The following is a 20,609-nucleotide window of genomic DNA, read 5'->3' as shown; positions in this document are numbered from 1 at the left end:
GCATTTTTCTTGTAGTGAGTGTTCAATTCACAATGTGAGGTTATATATATTATTACAAACAAGTTTCACTTAAATACTTGTGGTTTTTTAGAGAGACTAAGAAATTTCCAAAGATAAGATAAAATTGAAAATCACTTGAGATATTTCATTGTTTTTATACCCTAAATATTTCAACACTCTTCTTGACTTCAAAGTCTATATATAAAAGCTTGAGAGAAAGATATTGAGAATACCAAACTGTTGAAATAAACACATTCTTATGTAGGTATAAAAAATAAGTCTTATCTTATAGTGCTATAAAGGTATAAAAAATAAGTCTTATCTTATAGTGCTATAAAGAGAGAAAAGGTGGCTACAACATAGCAAAACATGTTTCAAGAGACAACTTTTCCCAAATTTGGTTAAGTAACAAAAGTTTTTCTTCTTCTTATTTTTTTTTATTTGTTCTATATTTGTATAATGAAAGATATATGTTTTAAATCTTAAATCTTAAAGAGACAAAGGAAAGTAGGGAATATATTTTTGCTGAGTTAAAAAGGAAAGTTTTATGCATAAAGATATTTTCTTTTATTTCTCTTTCCTCCTCTCTTTCTCACTCTCTATTTCACTTTCACTCTCCCTCTACCTCTTGATCTATCTCTCTCTCACCCTCTCGTTTTATTTCTCTTTCTCACTCTCTTTTTTGCTCTCTCTCTCACTCCCCCTCTCTCTCCCCTTCCATATCTTTATTTCTCTTTTTTATATCTTATTATTTATTGACCTTGTCAATTTTAATAACAGTATTAAAATGTATTTTATTTCTACATTTTAATGGTATTTGTTAACACTTTACTTATTTTTTATTTGAATGAAAGGAAATAATATATTTTTATTCTTCTTAATTATAATGTAACATTTTTTAATTCTTTTTTAATTCTGTATTTAAATAATTTTAATAAACTTTCAATTTTTTAAAAATAATTTAATGTCATATTTGTAATAAGATTTGAGTAAATAAATATATCTAATGAGTTTATTTTAATAAAAAATTTTTTTGTAAAAAATATTTATATACCTAAGAATATACTATTGTAACCAAATATGAAAATTTGTACTTTTTGAGAATCTTATATGAATATTCTAGAGAACTTTTATAAGTAACTATTTTATCTATTTCTATGAATCATGATTCCTATAATTTGTAATTCGCATCAGTCAGGATTTCTAAATATGAAAAACTTTCTCTCCTACTAAACACCCTTCTAAAGCTCTAATATTGATGTGCATTTGGGAACCAAAATCACAATAAGTAATTAAATTTATAAACCCTGATATTTTACAGGCTTATCAGACATTTTCTTGGTTTTAAGGACGAATGTTAGTGGCCGACTTATGACCCAACTCAGTGAAGATAATTTATTTATAAAAAATATAACTTAATAATTATGATTATCATCATATAATGGAATAACATGTTTATAGCTGAATAAAACATAAGGTATCCAGAAAGCTTAAAAATGTGAAACAAAAAGTAAGAAATATGTTAGCCAGTGAATAAAAAAAATTGACAGTAGAGTGACAAATTAGAGTCCGTGGATCAAATAGAAAAACACTAAATACATATTTTAATTTTTTTTCAAAGTGAGGAGTGCATTTACACATCTCAATTAGGTTCACCACTCAATGTTATAGTATTCACTACTTAATGAGATCAAAATGATTATTTACTAAAAATAAAAAATAAAAAAATCTTACCTTGCGTAAAAAAAGGGTAATAAAAAAACTTAAAAAAATATTTCAAGGGTGGATAGGAAATAAAATATAAAAAAACTAAAAATTACAACATGACATTAGTAATATAAAGTATTTATTGCTAGAAACTAATTAAAGTCACGATTTGTATACTTATGACAACTTGGTTAAAAGACATAAATGGGTATAACTTGTACTAATCAATATTGGTTAAAAGCAACTAAAGTAACATATTAAAGCTACTTAAAAAAGTTTATTAATAAAACTATATAAAAAAACAATGAAGAAAATTTATTTCAGTGGAGGATACATGTCATTTAGGAAAAAAATAATTTTAATCAATAAAAAAATAAAAGTTAACGGAACATAGCCCATTGCTCCCACACATGGCATAAAAAATTATAATTAATTATAATTAATTCACAAACCAATGGATTCTAAGACGAGGCATTCACTGTTTGCACTTGGATGATTTTTAGGATGTTTAAAGAAAGAAAGAGAAAAAACCAAGTGGTGTGTGGAATGCCTCAAGTGGGGTGTTCCTTTAAACAAAGGAGAGGAAGAAGGCCTATAACTTTATACAAGGGAAGTTTTCTTCTATGTAAGTCCGTCACAAAAGCAAATATATAAATGCACTTATAGTCACAGCATTTCTTGTTCTTGTTCTTGACGTTTTCTATTTTCTGGGGTAAAACCTATGTGTTCCTTTGGAAAAATAACAAAGGTTAAGGATCACATATTTTCATTATCGGTTTAAAATATGTGTCCTGCTCTTCACCTTGATTTTGGTTTTGATCTTCATATTTAAAAATTTAGTTTATAGTACTTATAGTTATAAGATTAATTTTTGGTCCTTGTAGTTACATGTTTTTAGTTTGGTTCTTAATGTTTTATTATATTTATAAATTATGAGTAATGATAAATGTATAACAATTTATATATACTACAATTTTGTATAATTTTTTGTGTATTTACCTCTTAATTATTATAATTTTATAAATGATGTTATGAAAAGAAATAGGCACAATAAATGATAATTTTTTAAATTGTTAGTATTGTTGTACAAGTGTCATTTCTATTGAGTTTTTTTTCTTCTTATTCTAATAATTTATTTTTATTTGTTATGTTATATATATATATATATATATATTATTTCAGAGGAGTAAATATGAAATCTTGTTATGTATAGAATATCTACAAATATTTTTATATTGATATGATGTTACCCACTTTAAACTTAAATTTTTGCATAATTGGTTTTAATCAATCTAAAAGAATGCATATGAATGAAGATTTTGTTGTACTTTATAATTATTTTTATATTTCTCTTCTTTTTCTAACTATGTACAATCTAGTTTGTATTCCAACATATCCCTTCAAAATATAGAATATTAGGCCAAATTGATGTAGTAAGGTATGTATTTAGATATATTACATAAACTAAAATTGATGGGAACTAAAACTAAAACTTTTAAAATTATAGCGATAAAAGTTAAGCTTTCAATGTAAAGAGAGCAAAAGATCAAGTAAACTTGAATAAAAAGAATGTATTTAAACATTCATTCTTTATAGAACATAACTCCCAATAGAATTTAGCCAGACCCAACACAAACCAACGATAAGCAACATTCAGAGCTAAAAACAAATACAAAACGCCATTTCAACATTGGTACTAGCCAAAGACAAATTTTATGTTAGCCAAGTTCTGCGTGTTATTTTAGATGCAATAAAATAGTTACATTACCATAGCAATTTTGTTTTACTTCTTAAGCTTTATATGAAGCAAAAATAAATTTTCAAGATTCATTATCAATTATATACATCTATAACCCGATAGATTGACGTAGTGATCAGACACCTTGCTATCATAGAATGTGTATAGGTGATCTATTTAATAGAAAAACCTATATTCGATTTTTATCATATACGAAAAATCTTTTTAAATTTATTATAAGCAAGATTAGTCTCTTATTAAACGAGAATACTCGTGACAGAACAAAAATAAAAAATAAAAAATTATATACACACATGCACAAAAATAAGCCTAGAATGCATGTCCTACCCTCTAGACTAAGCATAGTGCAAGATTGCAGCTGGAGTGGAACATGAGGGCCTTGAAATGTCACGCCGGCATAGTAACTTCGTATCTTAACTAAGAAATGGTTTGTGTTTTTTCAACGACTTGGTCAAAACATTTTGTCATGTGTCTAAGACAAGCACAAAAGGACGACGGTTTTTAGTACAACGAGCTTAGATTTTGCCAAAACATAGTTTCAGCTGTTAATCAGTGACAATAAAGAGGGACATTTCCTTAGTATAGCCGATAATGGCAAGAAATGTTATCTTCAGAGATGTTAGTGTGAAATGATACATCACAATATGCATGTCCATCTTATCTCTCTACAATTCCCTTATAATCAGAGATTCATCCTCAATCAAAGATCTGCAAACTCTAGTTTGTTTCCATGACTCTTAAAGAAATTGTTCTGTTTGACATAATTTTTCACTAGCATTAATAGTAAGCTATGTCAAACTTGTGGCTCTTTTTGTTTTTGTATTCCCTTTACAACTTTTTTATCACCTAAAGTTCAGTTGTAGAGAGAGATTGAAGCAGGTAATTCATGGCAACAACAGCAAAGAATGTGTTGGTGATACAGGATGCATCTAAAATACTTAATTTAAGAGCTTTTAATTGGATCATAAATGGCTTAGAACTTAAGCCAGGAGATATGGTTACCGTAGTTGCAATCCTGCATGAGGTTTATACTCCTAGTACGTAATCTTCCACAATTGGAAGCTTTTAAGAATTTTCTTGTTTTTTCAGAAATTCTAGTTATTTATACGCTCAAAAAAGAAGAGAAAAATTGGAATATAAAGAAAGTGAGAAAATAAATAAACAAAGATAAAATAGTATTTGAGTAATTCAGGATGAAGAACATTGCAACCCTTTTGTGCATCATATTCATTTTACTTATTTGTCACTCTTTTCCCCTATCCTCCAATTCCTTTTGTAGTGGGGTACAAAATCACTGTCAATGAGGGGGTTTTGGCTGGAGCAAACCAGAGGATCATCGATGAAGAACTTGCAAAGAAGAAGGGAGAGTATCTGAACAATGTGGAACTTGCTCAGATTGCTCAACTCTATGAATCAAATAAGGTAATATCAGTACCAATTTAGAAACCTTTTCTCTAATTCTGGTTTTCTTTTGAATTTCACCTGGCTATATCATGATCAAAAAAGTAATTACACTAAGAAAATTAATGCAAAATAGCTCTAGAATAGTTTTAACTTGGTGGTAATCTAAGAGATACTTGCATTATATTATTGGAACCTGTTTAGATAAAAGTTTAGAAGTGTTTTTGAAAGCTTCTTTACTAAAAATAAGTCTTTATTTTTGGAAGATAAGCTCTCAACAGTACTTCTATCTTATATCCAAGCAAGCTGTAAGTGACAATAGTTAGTGTAAAATTCTGTGCAGTATTCTTAAAATGTAGAACTGTTGAATCATTAAACCCCAAGGTATCATTACCTTGCCGACACAATAGGGCACAACATATGAATCACCTATTTGTTATTTTGATCTTACTTTCTGCCCTAGATGTGTTAACCATGTTGAAGGGTCTCAGGAAAAGCAATATGTTGGAGCTGAAACCTTTTTGAATAAAGCTTCTGAAATTATTAAGTCTAACCAGATCATGAAGTGTAACAAGGCTACTAAAAGTTTAAAACAATAAATGCAGGAACTGTAAATCATAAATTTTATAGAAAATATATAACAAGCCAGAATTACATTGAATATCATTTCCTAATTTTAAACAAATCCTCCATTTGCAACAATTAGCACCTTTAACATTAGAAAATAAACAGCATATTTCTGCAGCTCATAGACGGCAGACCAAATAGTATTCCTTCAGACTCTTGCAAATCTAAAGTAAGAGAGTACGTTTTTCAAGAAATTAAAAGCCAAGGTGTGGATCATTCTTCACTTTCTTCAATAATATTAATATATAGATACGACCTCAAATATCTATTGCATAATACACTAGACATCATCCTCAATTTCCATATTATAATTGATAGAATAATGGATGAAAATCAATCAATGGTGTAAACTTATTTTGGTTATTCAACTAAGATGTTACAATGCATCTGTTTGGTTCCTAGCAAGAGATAAATACTACGAAAGAATATAATAATCGTCCGATGTTACATGCTTTGCTATTTTTGCAATTTATAAACTTGTGCATAATATTTTCAGGTTGCGTTTAAGATAAAGTTGTTTAAAGGATCTTCACTAAGAGATGTGACCTTAGAAGTGGCCAAAAACATAAAGGCAACTTGGGTGATACTTGACAGGTCAGGGGCAAACTTAACCAAAATTTTGATTTCACTTGGAAGTTTTATTATTATAAAGCACAAACATATGAAGTGGAATTGCATATAGAAAATCAGAGTCAGTTAAAACTACTTTTTAATGCAACTTCTAGTATCAGCATAAAAAGGCATTTAAAACTGCTCTAGCATCTTGTGAAATGTTTTGACTGCAATGGCACATTATGTTGTTTCTTCATTCTCATGGACGATTTCCAACATATAAATGCCACTTATAAACTAATTGGAAAAATCCCAGACAAAGAATCTGATTGGATACAAGTTAGAAACGCCTTTAAAAACTTCTCTACTGAAAATAAAGAGTATTTTTTAGTAAAAAGTTCTCAAAAGCACTTCTAAGCTTGTATCCAAAGAGGCTCAAAATAATTCTTCTAACCACCTTGTATGAAGACTGTCACAACACATTATTCTGATAAAATCTACTAACTGACATAGCATGGAGTATATGCAAATTGTATCTTTCTACAGAAAGGAACTCTTATTTTGAGCTTCATAAATTACTCAGACTTCTTTTACAACTTCAACTACGATGTTTCGAGCATTCAGAAAAATTTCAAACAAATTTGATACTTCCATTGTTTGCATATTTTAGTTAAAATCTCTTTTAGCAAAATATCAGGAGAATATAAGTATAAACTATAGGTCAGGTATAATAGTTTAATTCTCCCTCTTGTAGATAATGATTTAAGCTACCAACTGAAAATCACAAGAATGTCATACCTAGAAGACAATTCAACTAATCAGATAATTCAGCCACTGTGTACATAACAATAGTAATGACTTCAGCAAAGAAATATCAAATAAAAACATCTTTGGTTGTATCAATAATCTGAAGACAACCAGATATTAAAAGAAATACACATGGTTCACAGGCAAATGAAGAAAGATGAGAAGTTTTTCCAGGAGCAGCTTTCTTGTGGTATATCTATATTAAGGTGTAACAATCAGATTGAACAACTAAGAGGACCTATAGATCTCCCAGAAGAAATACAATGTAGCAGCCATGAAACATATGATGGAAGTTTACCAAGTATTCCATATAAAGATCTTTTTGGCATCGATGTTTTCCCCAACAGTGAGTACTGAAACACCATTAGATTTCAGTCCACATAGTAATTATAACAACTTCTCACCTTTTCTTGTTTCAATTTTCAATGATTTTAATGTTCCATTAAGATCTTCTGCCCTTGATTCATTTCATGTTTCAGTCTAGATCTTCTTGAGCACCTGATATTACAACTAATAACAATCTAATGACAGGTACATCTAATGATGAGCACAACCAGATACAAAGAAGTCCCTGTGAGGAAGAGGGTTGCTCGAATATTACTACAAACATTAATGAAAAAACATGTCAGACAAGTTTGCATCACCCGAGCATGGATGAAACAGAAATAAATAGTAACCAAATGATAGATAAAATAGAAAGAGATGAGCAATGCCAGGATCAAGGACAAACGCAAAGCATGCCCCATGAGATGGAGAGGGACACAACAACTGTGATTGAAAATGATCAAACAACTCAAGAAATAGCTGATCATTCGCACCAGGATGAAGAAAAGACAACCAACTTCTTCCATGATGAGAAGTGGGAATTGATGAACCCAACAAATGCAGAAGAAATGATTGATCAAACAAAAGATGATCTGCTAAGCCAGAATCAAGCACAGACAATAAGCATTTCCAATGGGGTTATATTTGATGGCGAGCAAGAGAATAGTATTTTGGAAAATTCAATGTGCACCTTCTGCTCTGTCTGCAAAACTGGACGGCCAAATATTGGACAGCATAAGGAATTCGCATATGAAGAACTCCAAGCAGCCACAGATGCGTTTTCATTGAAGAACTGTCTCTCCAAAAGTGGTCAACTATTCACTTTCAAAGGCCAACTGGAGGGAGGTCTGAAACTAGTAGTTAAGCAGCATGAAATAAAAAACACTCAATTAAGGGAAAAAATGAAGTCAAAAGTCCAAACCATCCTCAAAGCTAGACATAAGAATGTGATCATGCTACTGGGTTCATCTACATCAGAACATTTCCTGCTGACTGTTTATGAGTATGCTTGCAACGGTTCACTTGACAAGTATCTATCAAGTAAGACATGATTTAGTTGTATATGCAGAATCTGATAAATGAATAAAGGGGACTAGAATTTGATATATATGATATCAATGGCATGTATAATTTTTTACTAATTGCACTTGTTGAATTATGCAGAAGAAGGCTGCAGGCCATTGACCTGGATAGAAAGGGAAAGAGTGGCAATAGGTCTTGCCAGAGGTCTCAAGTACCTACATGACAAGAACATTGTTCATTGCAATATAAAACCAACTAGTATTCTTCTAACACATGACTTCAGACCACTGGTACATACGTGAACCTTGACAGCCTTGATGCCGATGCATTTCTGCTATCTGTCTAATTTCCAATATAAATACACATTTTTTTCATTGATGGAACTAACTTTTACTTTAAATGATACACATATCTTTAGATTGGAGATTTTGGCTTCGGGAAAGAACTTGAATTAAATTCTTCCAAAAATAAAAACAAAGGGAATTATGAATATATAGCACCAGAATGCCTGGAGAAGGGGAAATTATCGAATAAGACAGATGTATACTCATTTGGTGTGGTTATTTTAGAGTTGATCACTGGGAGAAGGACTACAGATATGATGTTAGAAGATAAAGGCCTCGTTGAATGGGTAAGTGACACAGCATTACTATCACATACAGCAAGCAAATTATCAAAATACCAATCAATAGAGTTTAATTTTCTACAAGCTTATAACTGAGAATATCTAAAGAAAAGGCTTACTTGTTATTATAAGAATGTTTTATTTTCTAGTTATAATACCTTACCCATATAACTTATAAAGCAGTTTTCAAACATATCCTTCCATCTCTGTTGGGATCACAATATTCTTCACTGATAATGTTAATTGTATTGTCCCTCATATGTAAATGGAACTGGTTCATTAAATGATTTGGATATTTCAATGCTTACTTTCTCAGTGACCTTGTTGCTTATGGCATCATACAACGCTGATTTTTTATTTATTATTTTTTCCTTTCAGGCAAGGCCTCTTCTTAAAGGAAAGAAGTACTCACAATTGGTGGATCCCATAATCAGAAACTCATACGAAGAGGACCACTTTCGTTGGCTGGTCCAAGTAACAACACAATGTCTAAAAAAGAATCCTAAGGAAAGATTATCAATGAGTGTGGTAAGTTCCAACAATTTATGATGTCAATCACTATGCAATTGCAAACTACAAATGAAAAAAGCATCATGATCATATCCCATCCAGTTTAGTAACAGTAGCTGCTCAACCTAAAGCTTAAAAGTATTAAGCAAAACACTGAATGCTTTTATAACCCCTGCAAGGGCACTCTTGTATAGCGTCACTTAATAGTGTAAACAGAATATGCATTACTTCACCAGTGCTTGTGTATATTACTCGAAGGTAACTACTCAAATATGCCTGATAAACATATGCAAATAACAGTATATCTGCATATGCACTAACCCTTTATCGATAACAATGTCCTTTTCTGTCTGGAACTAGAATATCTATATCCAGACTATGATTGCTATTTGATGATAGAATAGACCAGATTCACTTTTCATGATTTATAAGAGGATAAAAACAAATAAGTAAGAAAAGTTACACAGAATGGATTCATTGCAAGAAGACAAAAATGTTCAAGTGCCTATTTTATTATAGCTTCACATATATCTTGTCAACTTGCATCTCATACAATTGGGGAATTTCAGGTTGTTTCTTCATTACAAGGCATAGCAGAAAGTGAACTCTGCCACATGACAGAAGACATTACTCCAGCTATATCAGATTCAAGAATTGTGCCAGATATATATGGTTCACAAGGTAACAAAGAAAATCTAGAACAAAAAACATAAGCATAAATACAAACAGGATGACACAAATCGTAGTGGGTCCTATAGGAAAATTCTAGAACTTGAAAGGTTATATCATGAAAGCTAGAGCCTAGAAGAACATAACAGCCTCTGAAACGAAGGGGACAGGAGAGGATAGCCAATGCAGACAATTATTAGTATATTCTTTTTTGGTAAAAGAAAGATTAGGGGTAGGGAGGTTACTAGTTGGTGTATGTTAGAAAACCTCTTCTTGGTACTTACAATGGATTTACCAATGAAGGATCACAGGTAGGGATCAAACCAAGATCTTTGGGTTTGTATAGTTTGATCCTCCTAGCTGAGTCAATCTTCAATGACATTGGTATGTGTTTTATTACTTATTAATGCATTAATTTATCACCTGTTGGTTTATTAAATGATGTCTGAATAAGACAAAAAAGCGGACTAAAGCAAATAGCAGTATCAAATTCACAGTAGTAGCACACTGTAACATCAAAATAACTAATATTGAAAAGGTTCCACCATATAAAGTTTTAAAAGAGTAAGCAGCAAAACACTAGTGTAAAAATATTTTGACCAAGTAAATCACAAGTATATTAACAAATGTTCAGTTTGTATATTCTGTATTCAAACGGAAACCCCTTAGATATACTTGTGAAGACACTATTTACTTCATAGGTTAAGATCCTTTTTTGTCTTTATTTCATTTCCTGGAGGTGACAGAAGAGTTTAACAATAATCAAATGTAGGTCTAACAACAGCAAAAGCTGGTCAGCCAAGTCTGGAAAAGGAGCAAATTGAGAGCAGATTCTATGGGGAGGAAAATAAGTTAAGACTAATAGTTGAGAACACTCACTTTTACATGATAAGTCAGAGGGACTCTGATAAACTGAGCCAGACTGAAGAACAGATGCAGAGAAGGCCTCAAGGGGAGGAGAGGATCTCAGGAAAGATGATAATCAATGACCACACGAAGGACCAGATGGTAGTTGGTCAGCCAAATGAGTTAGAGGAACAGATGTCAAACACCCTCTATCGGGAAGACATCACAACACAGAAAATTAGCATTAATCACATGATAGATCACACAAATGGTGACAAGCTGAAGAAGAATCTAGAAGAGGGAAGCAACTTTGCTGAGATGAAGATAGGCTTAATACAAGCACCTACTAGTGGAATGATTGAACAAACAAAAGCAGATCAGCCAGTCCAAGATAAAACACAAATGCAGAGAAGCTTCCATGAGAATTTACTGGATGGACATCAAGATGAAACCATTTTGGAGAGTTCGAAGTTCTCTGCATGCTCCATTTGCAAAAGGAGACGTCTGAACATTGCATGGCCAAAAAACTTTACTTATGATGAACTCCTAGTAGCTACAGAAGGATTTTCAACCGAGAACTCCCTATCTGAAAGTGAAGATGGACCTACTTTCAAAGGCCTGCTAGAGAGACGGGAGAAAATAGTTGTTAAGAAATATCAAATTACTACGTCCCATGAAGAGGTGTTAAAGTCAGAAGTACAGTTGCTCAACAGTGCTAGACATAAAAATATGGTGACGCTGTTGGGTTCATGTACAGAGAATAGCCAACTGTTGATTGTGTATGAGCAAGTATGCAACGGTTCACTTGACCAGTACCTAACAAGTAAGGACTAATATATGACCTGTTACTTCTTAAGCATTTTATGCTGGGAATTTCATTAGACAAATGACTTTGCTATTGAGATGAAGATATAAGAGAAGAATTTTAAACATTATGCAGGGGGAAGTTTCCAGTCATTGACTTGGAATCAAAGGCTGAAAGTAGCAATGGGTACTGCCAGAGGTTTAAAGTACCTACATGAGAATAACATAATGCATGGAAATATAAAACCTAGTAACATTCTTTTAACACATGACTTTGAACCATTGGTATTTACTTGAACCTTGGTGGATTTGAAGCTTTTCTTTGTCTGTCTACAGTTTCATTACTTGTTATCTTTAAACAAATCTCTACTTTTATTTGCATATATATTTAGATTGGAGATTTCAGCTTCAGAGAAGGGAGACTTGATCAAAAGAAATCCCGCAAAGATAAAAGCGCAAGTAATTCTGGATATACAGCACCTGAGTATCTGGAGAATGGGAAACTATCAAATAAGACAGATGTGTACTCCTTCGGAGTGGTTCTTTTAGAGCTGATTACTGGCCGGAGGGCTATGGACAAATTACCTGGTGGGAAAGGCCTTGTTGGATGGGTAAGAGAATCATGTTAATAACTTGACATATTAATATGCAAATGGATATAGATTATAATTTATAGGATGATGAGCCTGACAGCAATAGTAGTTGCTATCACGTGACAGTTATCAACCCCCCCAAACCCCTCTAGGTGGAACCCTTGTGCAATGGCTCACCCTTTTAATAAGCAATTCAATCATATCGCCTTTTCAAAAAACAAAGTCTGGAGATACCAGAACAAAATCTTCCTTCTCATCTCCCATTTTGTTTATACAAAATGTTATCCAGGTTCAGGGCATTATATTTTCTAGCGATTATATTTATACATTCTATTCATTATAACCTCTCTGATATATTCTTAGGCATGTTTATTTTTTCACATCAAGAAATACAATCTGTACAGACAGTCCTGCTTGTAATTTGTCCCATAATTTTCCCAAGTATAAATACATGATAACATCAAAACATCATATATGCATGACTGGTATAAATAACATTAGACTGTCAATGCCATGCAAATACATTGTTGAGGAGGCTTATGCAGTTATGCTACTCGTTCATCATATTTCTTTGTGAATACAGTGGAGCAGTCACTTGCAAAGGTTTCTCATCTTGTTTCTGTTCATCATTGTTTCATTTTATACAGGCCGTAGTCACATAAAACCAAAACATCAGGGACTAGAAATTGTTGGAGCAAATTTAGTTATTTGCCTATACAACTCATTATTGGTTTGGGAATTTTGGTGTTCACGTTCTAATTTGGTTGGTTATGTGCATCATACCGAACCCTTTCTTTGTATTTGTTTTCCCTTCTAGGCAAGGCCATTACTGGGAGGAAAAAAGTACCCACAGTTGGTGGACCCGAAAATCATTAACTCCTATGAGGAAGAAAAACTTCTATGGTTGGTCCAAGTAACAGAACAATGTCTCAGAAAGAATCCCAAGGAAAGATTTACAATGAATATGGTAAGTCAAGGGACGTGGAATATGTCAATCAGAAAGTGCATAAAACAGAAAAAAGAAAACGTGCTAGTTCATACAGTATACCTCTTAACCAGGGACACTTTGGAAGAGTTTAGGGTTCAAGAAAATTGGTCATCCTAAAGGGCTTAGTGATTAAAAGGTTAAACTGGTATGTTAGAGTCCAAAAATGATTTTATACTTCTTCACCAGGGACACTTTGAAGTTCAACATAAGGACAAAGCCAAAATAGAAAAACTCTACAAATAATGTATGGGGGGAGTTGATTCACAGCAACAAATAATTATAATTTTCATGTTTATACATGAAAAAATCATTCAACCATTTAATATGAAGTTCTTTGATACACTATACCTAAAAGAAACAATATACAGAGTTGTAAGGATAATGATGGCATTAAATTTCAAAACCTAGATAACAATGTGAAAAAGAAAATAATTTTTATTGATGGGGCTTAAAAAAGAAATAGGTATACAGTTCACTTGTTAATTAAGGAAAATAAAGAATAATATTAAATAGACCAACACGACTAGTTCACAATGTAATTAAATATAGAGAGGAAACATAGTCTTATGGACATTTTCTAATATATATATATATATATATTGTCAACAGCATATCATTTGAAACTTACATATGTTTTCTTTCGCTATTTCAGGTTGTATCTGCACTGCAAGGCATAGCAGAATCAGATGAGTGTTGTGTAATTGAATATTCTTCCCCAGAAAAGTCATGTTTAACACATGATGATCCTGCTACGGTTAGGATACAAGGTAATTTAAGAAAACTGCAATAGGGCTAAGGCATATAGACAGATTAGAAAGCTAGACATCGGTAAAAGTAATAAATAGACAACTGAATGATATTACATGATTAAATATTTAAGAGAACAAGAAGAGATAAAAAGTAGCATCCCCACAAAAGAAAAATGTAACATCCAGGCAGTTCAAGTTGACAAAGCAACAGTCTTCATATGATGAGGAGCTTTACTGTATGCAACTGTCAACTGTTGTCCCTTTTAGAATTTAGGTTTGGCCTAACTCAACTTGAAAAGGCAAGTTATAAGATAACAATTTCTCCCACTTATATATATTATTTTGTCTATATGGACCATATCATTAGTCGATATAAGACTTGAATTTTTTTCATTAGTTACCAAAAGTAAGTAAACATAGGGATATAAAGGATGTGTTTTCAATCCAGTTAACCATGATTCCCACTTGCTGAATACTATTTTGTTTCAATATTCCAAATCAATCCCCATAGACAAAATCGTAGACATACAATCACTAAATTAACGGCTTGTTGAGTAAACTTCTCAGAAACACTTATACAAGAAAAAAAAAATAGAAAGAAAAGTTGAAATGAGCTTTTCTATAATCTAAAATTAGCTTATATACAAGTTAAAAATAAAATTTTGGATAAACTAATAGAAGAGAGCTTCTATAAATTAGTTTGGGTATAAGCTAATTTTAACTTGCAGAGGAGCTTATTTCATTTTTCTTTTGTATTTTTCTCTCCTAGAAGTACTTTAGGTGAAGTTCACCCAAACAGGCCCTAAATACTAGTTAGGTTTCTAGTATCTTTGTTTAGCTTTTTCCCTGAAGGTGGTCAGAGGGGCTTAACAATAACCAAATGATAGGTCAAATGAAGGCTGATCCAGTGAAGCAGGAACAAGAATGGATTGACAGAAACCAATATGAGGATGAAAGAAACCTAAGATTACCAGTCAAAACCAATCACATGATAGATCAGAGAAATGCAGATCAGCTGATACAGGGTGGAGAAAATGTGCAAAGCAGCCCTCATGAGGAAATGTCCACAGTAGCAGTTACCATCAATGACAAGATTGATCAGATAAACTCTGACCTACAAATCAAGGAAAAACAGCATATAAAGGGAAGCTTCCACATAGAAGAAATGGATAAAAAAGTAGAAAAAGAACAAAAGGTTAGCAAGGATAAAAAACAAGTGCAGGGAAGCTGTGATGAGGATTTGTTGGATGGGAATGAAGCCAAAATCATTTTGGAGAATTCAAAGTTTTTTATATGCTCAATCTGCAAAAGTAGGCGTCCAAACAGTGGATTGCAAAAGAAATATACTTATGAAGAACTTCAAGTTGCCACAGAAGGATTTTCAATTAAGTATTCTCTATCTGAAGGAGAATATGGACCTGTTTTCAGAGGCCAGTTAGAGAATAACCAGGAAATAGTTATTAAGCAACATGCATTCACAAGCTTACAGGAACAGAAGGCGTTCATGTCAGAATTCCAAGTGCTCATAAATGCAAGACACGAAAACGTGATCATGCTGTTGGGTTCCTGTATTAGATTAAGTCAGTTGCTGGTTGTATATGAGAAGGCATGCAATGGTTCACTTGATCAGTACTTATCAAGTAAGGATAAATATGTCAATGTTAAATTCAGGGTGTGTTTGGATAAACTGAAGCACTTTTAGGAAGAAAAAATAAAACAAGTTTTTCTTGTTTTCCATAAGTTAAAACTAACTTAAACATAAGTTAATTTGTAATTTTTTTGAGAAACTATTTAAGAGAGTTTCTATAAATTAGCTTATGAATAAGTTAGTTTTCCCTTATAAAAAACTTATTTCATTTTTCCTTTCTATTTTTTTCTCCTATAAGTACTTCTGAGAAAGTTTATCCTAACTGTTATTAGCACAAGTTTATTTTAAATTAAGTTTGAGCACCATGTACACAGACTTAGTTAAAGTATGCTAATACCAGTGAAAATTTCTGAATCATGCAGGGGGAAGCGGTAGATCATTGACTTGGGGGGAAAGGGTGAAAGTTGCAATAGGTGTTGCCAGAGGTTTAAAATATCTACATGAGAACAATATAATACATGGAAGAATAAAACCGAGTAACATTCTTCTAAATCATGACTTCAAACCACTGGTACTTACAAGTCGAACCTCGAAGCTGTGGATATATTTTTCATTTTGCCAAGTTTCAATATGAATAAGCTAATCTGCAATATTAACAAATTAACCATTTGTTGAATGCAATGCATACTTAGGTAGGAGATTTTGCGCTTGGAAAAGAAAGATGTGAATTGCAGAGTCCCTACAAGCATAAAAATATGCGAAATTGTGGATACACTGCCCCAGAGTGTCACGAGGGTGGAAAACTATCAACTAAGGCAGATGTATACTCTTTTGGTGTAGTTCTTGTGGAGTTGATCACTGGACGTATGATTACAGATAAAATACATTCACAGAAATGTCTTGTTGAATGTGTAAGTGCCTTATCATTTTATTTCTACAAACTACTGGCTACTGCAATTAATTAGGATAATATGCATAGTTTTAACCAGTCCGAGTCTCACATATGTCATGAACCTATTAAGACTCGGTTTGGTTTGAGCAAGTTTTTAGTCAAACCAGTGAACTGGTAGGTTTCTAGTGTTAATCTTTAGATGATGTAGTGATACACTCAAAAATCTAATCCGAAGAGTATAATTTAGTGTGTGTAAATGTATATACACACTAAATTAAACTATATTTTATATAAAGATATAACTTATACATTGGTGAATATAATTATTTAATACCTTAATGACCATTAAACTAAAAATCTTTATTATTATACAATTGACTTAAATAATTTATATAATATATTTTTAATTTAAAATTATATATTTAATTATATATTAATTTATATGGTTTAAGTAACCTATAATTTGATTGTTTTGTTATTATTATATTGACTACAACTTTTTTTAGAGGTTTTTTTAAGACGTAGTATAAATTTTATTAAAATTTATAGATATAAAATATATGACATGAATATATTATTTTTAAAAATTTAATAGACTAGTTCATGATTTTTAATTAGTGACGTACCAATTTAATCTCTAATTTAGTGACTCCGTATCCTAATCAACTTGATGATGGGTCCGCTTTTTGAAACATCAATAATATGTAAGCAATAACTATGTTTCACTTTTCTTTGATATATAGTGTAACCATGTCCGAGAACAATTTTGATGTTACTGTTCTTATATTCCTGAGAATTGTGAAAATAGCCATATTTGTTACTTTATTTTGTAGAGCTCAAGTCATTTTTAAAATACATCCTATAGTAGATGTCTGTGAGCATTTTTTCTGTTATAAGTAGTAACTATACGAGCTTATACAGATCATCGCATTTTCTTCCAATAGCATATTCATGGGTTAAAACTCGATTGTAGATTGGTTGGAGGAGTCAAAATTTGTTTTCTGAATCTTTTGGGTCTTTTATCGTGTGTTTGGATGAGGAATTTTACAAATTCAAGGAATTTTAAATTCTTGGTATTTGAATTACTTTAATTTCAATTTCTATCATTCTTAAAATATTTTGTTTGGATAAGTCAATTCAAATTTCTCAAATTTTAAATTGTTAGGTTGGATATGATAATTTGATTCCATTATGATAAAATTAATTTTAAAAATATATTTATATGTTGAAATTTTTAAATTCAATTTTTAAAAAATAAATATTAGCTAATTTTTAAATATTTAATAATTTTAAAAATTAATAGTAGATAATATTTAATAATTTTAAATATATTTTTGAATATTCAATAATTAAAAACATGAAGAGATAATAGATAAGATAAAATATATAAGTGAAATAAGAAGAAAAAAAATATGAGGAATTTCAAATTCTTACTCTTTTGGGAGAATTTGAAATTCTACTATTTCAAGGAATTTCACAAATGCTTGAATTTCAAATTCCTTATAAATTTCTCATCCAAACAAGATATTTCACCTCAAAGAAATTGAAATTCTTCAAATAAATGAATTACTCCATTTAAATTCTCTATCCAAACACACTTAGCCATTTCTCACTTTCAGTTTTCATATGGTCTGATTAGTTAAATTTCCCCCCAAGTACATTCAGTAGGAAAAAATAGGATTTTTTTTTCATAAATTAAAACTTACTTATGTATAAGTTTTAAATTTTTTTTTTATAGAAGTTAATATAAAGAGAACTTTTATAAATTAACTTACACCTCAGATAATTTTAGTCGATAGAAAAACTTACTTTATACATTTTTATTTTTCTTGTCTTATTAATGTTTTTGGATAAATTTATCCAAACATGCCTATAGAATCATTGGAATATACTTGTAAACCTATTCCACAACCTATTTTTACTCGGTAGTTGTACATTTTTAGGCTTGAACTGTTTCGATTAAATTGAAACCACAATCCCCACAGACTGTTATATCGTATTGATTTCATTCCCTATGTGCATTGGAAAATTTCTTCAGGCAAGGAACCTTCTTGGAGGAAGAAAGTTTCTACAGTTGGTGGATCCCGAACTCAGCAGCTCCTATGATGAACAAGAACTTCTTTCCTTGATCCATGTAACAGAACATTGTCTAAAAAAGAATCCAAAGGAAAGGTTAACAATGAATATGGTAAGATTTTCATATTGGAAAATGCCAGTCGAATAACTAAAATTATTAGATGTCCAAGTTTTATGCTGGGATATTAATTCAGTGTGAAGGTAGTAGGCTATTAAATCACTAAAAAGATGCAAAACATGATTTTGTTTGTCTTAATTTGTTGGAATGGAGATAGCTTAGTTAGTCGTTGATAGTTGATTGAATCTTCATAACAAGTTATGATAGTGCTCTAGAACAATGAAAATATTTGAAGTCAGATTCAGCTGAAAAAAGTTGCTTCTAAACTGTGACAAGAATGTGAAGTCAGTGAATAAGCTTTTGAGATGCATGGTAGTATAGATTTATAGTTTTATGAAGGCATTAGTTCATAGATGAATATGGACATGACCCATGATGTAAAGATATCATAATAAAGAGTAGGCTTAATTTCATTTTTATTCCTTTTAATGATTCTTCAAGATTTTGTAACCAATTAGGTCCTCCTTTTTATAAATAAAAATTAAGCAAATTTAGTCCCCATCAATTTTTTTTTTGTTTATCTAAAATCCTCAAATCCTAATTTTCTAATCAAATTCTTCAAAATAATTAAATCAATTAAATTATCTTTGTTTCTTTTACATCTCCTTCTTAATTGAGGGTTTTTTTTTCCTAATCTTTGTTTTCTTTTTTCCATCACATCACTCACCAAGATCCTCATTTTCTCTCTCTTCTTTTTTTCTATTTTTCTCTCACTCTTTCCCACACTTGTCTCTCACCTCTCCATAGGGTATGAAAAAATTACTTTTAATATAATATGCTGATCATTATACCTCATTTGACTGATATTATTAAATTGGTAAAATTTGCAGGTTGTCTCAGCACTGCCATGTCTAGTAGATAGCAATAAAATCCATGTAGAGGAACACTTATCACCAGAAAATTCAAGTGTCTCTGAGGAGGAGCAGGAGGAACCATTGAAAGAAGATTTAGGCACAGAGAACAACAGTGAAGAAAAAGAGGACAACATAAAATGTAATAGACACTACAATGAAACAAAAGTTAATCAAAAGTGTGACATCAACTCAACAAATTGTGATTGTGAAAGTAGAGAGAAAACAGAAGAAAAAGAAAGGGCAAGCACCAAGATAAGTTGGGAAGGGTGTTCATCTTATGTTGGAGCAAGAGAATTTTACCTCGATGGAGCCCAAGAATATACAGTATGTGAAGAATTTTTCGGCTGGTGTGATTCAATTTGAGTATTGAGTATTTCTCTTAACATTACACAAATCATTTACACATTTGTTTTGTAGCAATATATGAAATGAATTGAGTAAATCATACACGAACTGATATAGATTATGCATGAGAGGTTTATCCTTCATTATCATATGCATTATGCGGAGTTTTATATATATATATATATATATATATATATATATATATATATATATATATTTTTTTAAAATTATTTCAGTTATTATACATGTTGACTGTGAAGTTTGAAAATATTCTTGGATAAGCAGACACTTAACATTTATTTAGAGAACTAATCAATGGATTACAAATATAGAATGAAAATTAAAACAAAAATAGTATAAGCCTAATAATAGACTTATGAAAAGAAACGTACCATGTATCAAAAAATAAATAAATAAATAAAAACAAGAAACATGGAAACTGAGAAAAAAGAAAAGTGATTGTATCCATTAAGCACCATATCACGTATTGGATTCGACGGGTTAATAAAAAACGTCCTTCCTCGCCATTTTTTTAACTCACCCTTTTTTTTCGACTCAGTTGTACGTCTTCTGTGTCTTTTTTTTTAATCAAACTTAATAATAGGAAAAAGACATTCCGTAATGATACTTTTTTAATGATATTTTTTTTTTACTATTTTAATATTTTTAACAATTTTTTTAGAAGTTAGTAAGGAAAAAAAAATAGATATAGAAATTGTAGACACCAAATAGGATAATCTCCTTTATTATTT

At 31.1% G+C, this 20,609-nt stretch overlaps 1 protein-coding gene across 1 annotated transcript; it reads left to right on the top strand.

The window, feature by feature from the left end:
* Positions 1-4,352: 4,352 nt before the first annotated feature.
* Positions 4,353-20,000, top strand: LOC114916182 (uncharacterized). The gene is made up of 19 exons (XM_029272366.2): positions 4,353-4,507; positions 4,666-4,888; positions 5,991-6,088; positions 6,997-7,199; positions 7,385-8,218; positions 8,342-8,490; positions 8,619-8,831; positions 9,204-9,353; positions 9,905-10,016; positions 10,777-11,673; positions 11,791-11,939; positions 12,047-12,265; positions 13,065-13,214; positions 13,888-14,002; positions 14,872-15,624; positions 15,995-16,143; positions 16,265-16,483; positions 18,503-18,652; positions 19,489-20,000. Exons 1-19 carry the CDS (start codon positions 4,353-4,355, stop codon positions 19,873-19,875), a joined length of 5,325 nt encoding a protein of 1,774 aa, XP_029128199.2. The 3' UTR covers positions 19,876-20,000.
* The last annotated feature ends 609 nt before the right edge of the window (positions 20,001-20,609 follow it).

Source organism: Cajanus cajan, chromosome 2 (assembly GCF_000230855.2).
Source record: "Cajanus cajan strain Asha chromosome 2, NIPB_CcT2T_4, whole genome shotgun sequence".
NCBI classification, from domain to species: domain Eukaryota; kingdom Viridiplantae; phylum Streptophyta; class Magnoliopsida; order Fabales; family Fabaceae; genus Cajanus; species Cajanus cajan.
This window is presented reverse-complemented; position numbering and strand designations above follow the sequence as displayed.

Excerpts from the sequence above, each read along its gene's own strand:
- LOC114916182 (XM_029272366.2), top strand. The coding sequence starts at position 4,353 with ATGGCAACAACAGCAAAGAATGTGTTGGTGATACAGGATGCATCTAAA. Across the intron at positions 4,508-4,665 it reads GAGGTTTATACTCCTAGTAC|AACATTGCAACCCTTTTGTG; the intron begins GTAATCTTCCAC and ends TTCAGGATGAAG. Across the intron at positions 13,215-13,887 it reads AAAGATTTACAATGAATATG|GTTGTATCTGCACTGCAAGG; the intron begins GTAAGTCAAGGG and ends TCGCTATTTCAG.